Genomic DNA, 9914 nt, shown 5'->3' with positions numbered 1-9914 from the left:
TGAGAGAGATTCTAGTGTGGCTCCTGGTTTGCCTGCCAATGATATAAAAAAAGATGATAACTGAAGCGGTTATTGACTTATATGAATCTCTTACTGCATCAGGTGATATCGCGTCGTCATCTGGTAACTCTGATTCTAATCTGCGCTCTTACTCATCTGTACTTAAATCTAAAAAGCCTATTGTAAACGTCGCGCACGGTCCTTCTCTCGAGGTTTCTAAGACCACTGGCATACTAATTGTACCTAGGAAAGAAATGAGTGATAAATTTGCAACTTCGAAGGACACTAAAATTGCGTTTCAGAATGCTATCAAGCCAGCTAACTTTAACCTTAAGGTTAATAAAATTGCACCTACAGGTAACAAGGGCGTACGTATTGCAGCGCATTCAGCTGACTTATCTAAGATAAAAGACTCTAATGAACTTAATAAAGTAAGATTAGAAATGAGGCTAATTACAAAATCTAATCCTTGTCTTATAATACGTGGTATTTCCTGTGAATTAACACTTGATGAATTGCGTGAAGAATTTATTGCACTAAACTTGAAAAATCACTAAACTTGAAAGTTACATCTGAAGTTAATATAATTTACATTTTTCCACCTAAGAATGGACGTAACAAAACTAGTTGCATTATTGAAGTTTCTCCACATATTCGCACCTTGTTACTACGTGAAAAGAATGTATATAAATTATTCAGCCTGCAGTTTTGAAGATTATGTGAATGTATTACAATGTTTCAAGTGTTTAGCGTTTGGACATCTTGCTAAAAACTGTAAGTCTTCCTTACTTTGCGGGTTCTGCGCAGAAGAACATGAAATGAAGAACTGCTCCAGAAAGCATGACAATGTTTTATGTGGCAACTGCAAACGTTGGATGCTAACTGTTGCACATCATTCTGCACTTGACGGTAAAAAGTGTCCGATCCTGAAGAAGCGTTTAGCTGACAGAATTAGAAATATCAATTATTGACAAGATAATTTATAAGAATAAGTTGAAGGCATGTCATGTGAATTGTCAGTCGTTAATGGCGCACCTGGATGAGTTTAAGAATTTCTTCGCTGACTCTCAATATGACATCATATGCCTTTCTGAAACCTGGCTCAAACCTGCTATATTGGACGTGTCAGTTTCTTTACCTGAATATAACTTTTTCAGATGTAATAGAGTTGGCAGGAAAGGTGGAGGTGTGGCTTTCTACCTTGCTTATCCTTGTCAAGCTAAGATCTTGAAAATGTNTGAAGGCGAATATAATAAAAAGCCTGAGTACTTGATTGCAGAATTATCTATAGCCACACAATCAAAGATCCTATTGGCTGTGGTTTACAGGCCACCTCATTGTGGTCATCTCAGAGACTTCTTCAATGTGTATACTGACTTATCAGTTCTCTATAAACATTGTTTTATTTTTGGTGACTNCAACGCAGATATGTGCTCTAATACATTTGAGTCTGAACAGATTCGCTCTTATATGAGAACTCATAATCTATTTCTCGCTCCGTTTTCTCCTACACACCANACGCAATCATCTTCAACGTTTTTAGATTTATGTCTGATTGACAATGCTGATAAACTTATTACCTTTAGTCAGCGTTACGTATGCTTTTTGTCCTCTCATGATTTAATTGAAATTGAGTACAATATCATTATTGAAAAGATACAAATAAGATCCATCACTATTAGAGATTTTAACTCTTTTGATAAGAATAAATTTTTAAATGATCTTTCCAGTCATGACTGGAATCAGCTTCTGAGTACCAATGATATCGATCAAAAGGTCAAACTATTTAATCAATATCTCTTAGCTAGTCTTGATGGAAATACGCCATTAAAAACCATTTATCCTTACATATGCCTGCGCCTTGGCTGAATACTGAAATTAAAACGCAAATGTTAGAGCGTGATAGAGCACGTAGAAAATGGAGGAGATGTAAGAGTGAAGCCAATTATGCGCTGTATAAAGCGTTAAGAAATAGAGTTCAAGTCATTGTACGTAGAGCTAAGGAAGAATATCACCTGGCTACTTTCTCTGGACTGAAGGATCCAAACTCTATTTGGAAAGAGCTCAGGAGACTCGGCCTCGTAAACACAAAATTGTCCAAATTTACACTTTTTTTTCTAAAAATGAACTGAATAAATTCTTTTCTACTCGCTTGCCATCATCTTTTATTGTGGATGAGACTTATGATATACTTGAGGATGAATCTTATTATGACGACGATAAGCTGTATTGGAGACATATTGATGTTCTGGATGTGATTAATGCCTTGGATAGGAACAAATCCAATGCTGTTGGTATAGATGGCATATCTCCGAAATTGATTTTTACAGCTCTGCCTTGTATTCTTCCTATTATCGTGCATTTATTCAATTTTAGCCTTAATCAAGGCGTTTTTCCAATTGTTTGGAAATCTGCAATTATCTGTCCTGTGCCTAAAACCAGGAATCCGTCTGAACTGCAACATTTTCGACCTATTCCTATCTTATGTGCAGTTTCTAAGGCGCTTGAAAGTATAGTAGTGACTCAGATGACGGAATTCTTGAAGAAGTCAAATGGACTGGACCCATTTTAAAATGCCTACAGACGAGGATATTCTACACAGACTGCTTTGATCAGAGTTATTGATGACATCAGATTTGCTGCTGACAAAAGAGAGATTACTGTCTCAGTGTTCTTTGATTTTTCGAAGGCCTTTGACTATGTAAATCATAAACTTTTATTAAAAAACCTCTATAATAAAAATTTTTCTGCTTCCACCCTACGTTGGCTGCATTCGTATCTCGAACATAGAGTGCAGTCTGTGCGTGATCCTGCTATTTACTCTCTTTCTGAAAATCAATTAGTTACGGCTGGCGTTCCTCAGAGATCTGTTCTTGGTCTTCTACTTTTTACTTTCTATGTATCTGATTTTGGAAATACTTTAAGGCATAGCAAGTACAGCTACTACGCAGATGACCTTCTCATCTACCTACATTGTACACCTGACTCCATTCATGAGGCTATTTGTCGCATTAATAAAGATATCTTCAATATCGAGGAGGCATTGAGAAACGGACTGGCATTAAATTCTAAGAAGACCTCTGCAGTTATCTTTGGATCGGCTAGATTCATCAATTGCCTTAAATCAAGTAACTTACCTAGTTTCATTGTGAACAACAACGTTTGAACGTAACTTACCTAGTTTCATTGTGAACAACAACATTGTGAACAATTCCTTTCATGGACTCGGTTGTATACCTCGGTGTTACTCTTACTAGTAAACTTTCGTGGGAGAGCCATGTAACTTCTATTGTTTCGCGTGTAAATATGACACTATACAGACTAAAAATCAATAAGCAATCCATTCCTTTGACTCTTCACATCAGATTAGTCTCTGGTCTCATCTGTCCGATCTTTGACTACTGTTGTTGTTTTCTCGGATTTAACCGCTGAACTTGACCTGCGTCTACAACGTGCTTTCAACTCGTGCATAAGATTTAGTTTTGATTTAAGAAAGGATGAACACATTACTCCGTTTTTCAACAAACTTATGTGGCTCAAAGTCAAAGCTAGAAGGCAGTATTTTATGTGTTGCTTCTTGTACAGCATAATACAAACTCAACGGCCACCTATTCTATACAGTGGATTGACATTCAGAAATGAGGAATCCTCTCGCCACACCAGGGCTTCTGAGGACATGCTGTTTCTACCCATCTGTAGGACTGAAATATTCAAACGATCTTTTAGATGCTATTCTGCTGAGTTGTGGAATAAACGGCAGACATACGCGCGATAACTAGTTTAGATATATTTAAGGCGAAGCTTCATAGTCATTTTATGAAGAACAATTAACTATTTTTGTCAATTAGCCTGTTATTTTATATTGTTATTTTATATTGTTTTTTGTTTATCATATTTTATTATTTCTTTTTTTCTCTTTTTTGTTTATATTTTATTATTATTTTTCTTAAGTTTTTCTTTTTTTCATATGCTCTAGATACTATATGATTATTGTAAATTATATTGTTATTTCTGCGCTTTAGGGGATGTTATCCCAGAGCGCGATACAAATAAAGCATTCATTCATTCATTCATTCATATTGGGAGGTCATAAGCCTCTCCGACTCCTTGCTAAGCCGGAACCTTCTCCTCCAGGGTCCTGACTCGCTCATCTACGAGCGCGGCAGGCCTGGCCAGCTCCGGCTTCGCTGCTTCTTCCGGCAGATAGGCGAAGGCAACAATGCCCTCGCCTAATCTTTTTATAGTTGCCGCCACGTCTTTCAGAATCTTCACGTATCTACCGTGAAGATTTTTGGACATGGTGGCAACTTTCATCACGGCCTCCGCGGCTGTGTTTGTCTTCTGCCCCATTTTCGCCGCGGAGGCAACCGAGCACGGGAGTCTGGAGGACGGCAGCTTAGCGGTGTCGCTCCAGCACTCGTCCCCCAGCTTTAGGGCCGCTTCCGCTCGACTTGCAGCCGAGGCTGCAACTATGCCGAGGAACTCGGCAGCGATCGGCAGTCTTCCCGTCCGTTTGATGCCCCCACTCGTGTTGGGGGCCTGTGTAGAGGCGTCCTTCTGCACCTCCCTGTCCGAATCCCCGAATGATGGTGAGGATTCGGACACGCCAGCGAAAGCTGGGGAGCGATAAAGCTCCCTCGCCAGCTTCTTCTTCCTGTTTCCCCCAGGAAGAGCGCCACCGGCGCTAACTCCAGTGGGGTAGACCGGCGCCCCAACCATTCGTCGCGCACCAAGCGCGAGAATGTCCGAACGCTTCTTTGCAGTCGAGGTTTCCGCCACTGCCCCTGCAGTGCAGGCAGTGGTTAGCCCATGGCGCGATGACGACATGGGGGTGTCTGGGACGGCAACACTCCCACGCCGGGCTCTGAGTGTCTGATCACTCTGGGCCGGTACGTCAATCTCTTCTACTGAGCTCATACCCATAGTTCTTAGAAGAGTGGTTTAATTTCAGAGTTTTCTTTCTCCTAGGCCGGCTGCCCACACAGGGCTAACGAGCCCGGGTGCGCTTTTGGTCTGGCCGCTCCCCGTGGACCTGTCCGGCAAGGGTGACCCTGCCAGAAACCGAAGTTCCCGCCGGCATAGCTGCACGGATCAGCACGGCACTCAAGCCCCTCCACCACGACAAGGTGGCGCACCCCCGGAGGGGATCTATTTATTTATCTGTGTGTGTGTGTATATATGTATATATGTATATATTTTCTGTTGCAGGACGAAGAGGAACAAGTGCAGGACGAATTAGGGCGGTTTGAAGAAATCGCGATCCCGGTAATCCTGGTTTATTGATAAAAAATATTATTTCAGTATAAACTGTAAGTATTATTGTTACATTTTGATGATTGTATTGTTTATAATAATAATATATGACTTTTTGTTTTTACTTATACAAAGTTCTTTTGTACGTACACCAACAGAGCTTCTTTTTCAACGATATATATATATATATATTCCTCAGTAGTTTGCACTAACTAATCACATTGTATATTTTCATTTTGCGCTAGACAATGGCCGTAGCCGTGTATACTATAAACTGTAAGTAGTATAACTGTAAGTCATTTGAATTAAATTATATATAACTTGCATTAAATTAATACTTTTTAAAGGTATTAAATTAATATCTTTTTTATGTATATATATGTATATATATATATATATTTATATATAAGCCGTAATATGGGCCATAACATAAGTCGTAGCGTAAAAGTATATATCTATATATACCAGTACGGTATTCGAACTATATTAAAGCTGAACTGTATATACGCCTAGTGTAAAGAGCGATTGCACTCAGAACGTTTCCCACGATATTCGGGCGTCACTCAGAGTCATGCGATGATATTGAAGCGTTACTTTAATAAGACAAAGAAAAGCCGAAACCTTTGTATTCTGCCGAGGCGAGAGATCCAAATTTATCGCGCTCTGTAGAGTTAAGCCAAAGCGAGGCGCTGCAACGTCGCTAACTAGTTATCTTATCTCATAAGAAAAATATAAGTCTTGTCGAGACAAGAAAAATAAGTTTATTTTATCATAGTGCGACATTCCTAAGTCGTGAGCTCGCCCTAGCCGTGAGTACGTTCCGTCTTCCACTACAGTAATTCCTTGGTTACATTCCCGGCTTTCTCTACCATCTCCTCAACTTGATTAGTTGACCGTCACCTCAAGCCCTGTTTCCATTAACCCCACTCCAAGCAAACGGAGCCGCGCCCTTAGTCTTAGCGCAGCGAGCAGTCAGTCCATATTCAAGACTGAAACTAGTAACAGTCTTTTCAGTCCATATTCAAGATTCAAACTAGTAACAGTCTTTTCAGTCCGTATTCAAAATTCAAACTAGTAACAGTTTTTTTAGTCCATATTCAAGATTTAAACTAGTAACAGTTTTCGGGACTGTACAAGCAAACCGAGCGTCTTGCTTGCAGTCCATATTCAAAAGTCAGAGCAATAACAATCTCTCAAGTCATACAAGAAAACCGAGTGTCTTGCTTTCAAATATTTTAAACGTTGAGTCCGGGCTCGCTCATCGTCCACGAAGTCTACAAGAATCGCTCTTAAACGTAAGCATAGTTCGACGAGTGTTATAAAAGTGTCTCTAGTAATTTTTGCGTTGTTAAGTCAAGTAGCGTAAAGAGATTAAATCTTATTTAGTTGATTTGTGTGTGAGTACCGTTCAGCGATAATTTAGATTTAGTGATTTTATCTGATTTTTGCGTCTTGATAATTTGTACTTTGCTTTTGGGAGTAATTAAACAGATTTAATTCAACTATCAGTGACTTCTTTTGTGAATTAAAATTAGTTTAATTCAGGTTACTCAGTCGTGTTTAACCTACCTGGGAAAAGGCGCTACCGTGTATTTTCTCCTCGAAAAAGGCGCCTAAAAGCGTATTTTTCAACTCCCTTTGACGGAAGACGCTAACGCGTACTCTGTCAAGATCTTCCAACCTTTTGTGCCGCAGAGACTTAAAGGCGCTAACGCGTATTTAGTACTCTGCACACCTCATTGTTTAATTAAGATCTTTATTTTCAGCCAACTTTGGGAATTTCGCGTGAGTCTTCAATAATCGCGCTTTGCTTTTCAAATCGTTTTTGACCAACAACGTTTAGTGATTTTGTTTAGTTCCGACGCGTTGTGTAAAATTAGTCATTTGTTCGTAGATGCCAAAGATCTGCAAACGTAAGGCCAAAGCGAGTTGGCGAGTTCAGAAACAACGCCGTTTATTTCAGTGGGTGGAAGAAGCCACGCGTGTAACCAATATTCGTTTGGAGAAGACTAAACAGAACGGTCATAAGTCAACGGCCCGCGAGATTCTCGAAAGCAGCGCCGGTAGTTCGAATAAAAGTCAGCTAAGTCCGGTCACCGTTGACAAGCGTCCGTACTCTGTGTCGATGCCAGTTACTAATCCTGTTTGTCCGTCTCAAAGTACAACTTGTAGCGATCCAGTGTAAAACTCCCTCGGAACACAAAAACGCTCCTCGACCGTGGGGCTCCTTAAAACGGTCTCGATCTCTGCTAATCCTAGGACGCAACACTTTTCTTCGCAAAGAAGACGCATCATAGTGTTGGTTCTCTTCGGCCAATAAGGCGCGAAATTACTTGGAAATGTGTAAGCCAATCCGCACGGGATGGCCTGCCCCAGTAACTTGCGGAACTTATCTTCCAAAACGCAGACTTGTTGCTTCCTTTGGTGTATTACTGTATCCCAGTCTCCGAGGTAAATGAAGACTTCCTTCTTACCACAATCTCTTGGTATAATTCCTCTCTGACAGGTGCCATCACCGATTTCGACATTGCAAATTACTCCTTGTAGCACTTGTTGTGGCCACATGGTTAGTTCGACCTTCCGTTGTTGCGTTTGTAATCGTATTTCTTCTAACATTTTTACAAAGTCTTCCTTCAAGAATGGCAGATGGACCCAAAAATACGGCGGTGTGTTACATCCGCGCGATATTTTAACCTATATTTTTTTTCATTTCTCTAGAATAGACCATCTCCGTTACACTATGTCCATTACACATAGTCTAATACACCATGTCCATTACACATAGCCTAATACACCATGACTATTACACATAGCCTAATATACCATCTCCATTACACATAGCCTAAACCCTAAGACACGCCATCTTTACTACATGTAGTCTAAATTAACATTAAGATCTACTACTGTTCTTACTGTTTTATCGACTTTCACTTTTTCTTAGTTCGTAATACCAGCGTAGCACTAGGCATACATATATACATATATATACATCTATATCTCATACATAATCTTACAACGTATTGTTGCGTTTACGACCGCGTTTTGTCGCGTCCCGGCCGCGAAATTAATTCTTGAATTAATTCTTAAACTTATTCACCGTCACAGTAGCCGCATTCAAAAACATTTGATTATTACTATGTTTGTATTGCAACGCGCACATGCTATATAACCAGCAATGGTGTAAGGTGGTATACTGAGTGGTACTGGAAAACCTGCACGGGCTCGTATGTTCTAACTATATTACAGCACTCTTGGCGAAGTATTTGATCTGACAGGACCTTGAACGCTCCGCGTCCTAACTTACAAATCATAATTTACCCAACTTGTCGTCGACACAAACTACACGATTCTATGCTTCGGATTTCTACCAAATTGTCGCACTCTGCTCAAGGAACGTAGTTCACAAGAGGACGACCTGGAACGAGTCGTTGATGAAAAGTGATAGTTTCAAACGGTTCTGAATGATGGGCCACGTAGGCACAATCCTCACAATTGAGTTCGTTGGTAAAAACGCGTACCTCGCCCCTTGTGGTTTTGCACAGAATTGAACAATTCTCCAAACAATTCATTAACACATGGGGCCCGAATAATGGTAAAGTGTTGGATCATGTAAGTGATAAAACCTTTTGTTTGATATATGACTTAGAAAAGACAGGTATTTCTCTGAACACGTGCGACAACTTCCGAGAGATCGTATTACCTCCGACTTAATTCCACACTTTACACAGAGAACCAGAAAGCTTTTGTTACCGATTACTATGGCGTGAGAATTTTCTAATTCGAACGGTTTTGCCGGTAAGATGGTTTGAGAGCAGTTATTGCAATACAACCCACCGGTTAGAACACAAATACTAGCATGCACTTGTCTACACCTGCCGAAGTTATATCTTTTGTGGTGATCAAGAGCAGGAGACAAATAAGCTAGCCGTTGGTTGATTTGCTTTTGAAATTTACACATTTAATAGTACTAATTCCTTAACATAAGAACGGCTTATAATTAAAGTTTACAAAGGTTGAAACGGATACAAAGTCTGGCATCGTTTTGCGATGTATTTGTGATAAAGAGGATCAGTATTATGCACGTAACACGAATACACTACTTGTTTGGTTATTAACCTAGGCTTATACTATGATTTCTCGACGTACGTTTCATATCGCGAATCTCCTTTTGAAATAATCGGTTGTAGAAAAGTTTTAGGTACTGTTATTGGTAAATGTATCACATCCGTGAACATAGATGTATTAAATACCCATTAAGTATTATTATATCCAGTTTTTTTTCTGTTTTCATGTTTACTTAAATTACCAGCCTTGAACATTACCATGGTCGGTAATATACCATGGTCGGTAACATATCATGGTCGGTAATATACCATGGTCGATAATATATCATGATCGGTAATATACCATGGTCGGTAATATACCGTTGTGACGGGACGAGTCCCGTCACTTGTAAATAATGTATATTTTTGTAAATAGTGTATATATTTTCATTTTGATACTTTTCTTTTCGTTTAATAAAATAGGTTTAAGTATAAAATAACACACACGCCTACCATAGTTCCGTCAATCTCCTTATACAACTCCTATACCGACGGAGTGACCGATAGTTAGAGGCGCGGGACTATAGAATAGGAGCACACGTGTGCAGAAGAAGATCT

General features: G+C 39.7%; 1 protein-coding gene across 1 annotated transcript in view; it reads left to right on the top strand.

Annotated features, from left to right (window-relative positions):
• Positions 1-1869, top strand: part of LOC109862671 — a 4212-nt gene extending 2343 nt beyond the window's left edge. The window contains exons 3-4 of the mRNA XM_020442780.1: positions 1021-1367; positions 1731-1869. Of these exons, the coding sequence (XP_020298369.1) occupies positions 1021-1367; positions 1731-1869 (486 nt within the window). The remainder of the gene's footprint in view (positions 1-1020; positions 1368-1730) is intronic.
• The last annotated feature ends 8045 nt before the right edge of the window (positions 1870-9914 follow it).

Source organism: Pseudomyrmex gracilis, unplaced genomic scaffold (assembly GCF_002006095.1).
Source record: "Pseudomyrmex gracilis isolate BER0280 unplaced genomic scaffold, ASM200609v1 scaffold_2169, whole genome shotgun sequence".
NCBI classification, from domain to species: Eukaryota; Metazoa; Arthropoda; class Insecta; order Hymenoptera; family Formicidae; genus Pseudomyrmex; species Pseudomyrmex gracilis.
This window is presented reverse-complemented; position numbering and strand designations above follow the sequence as displayed.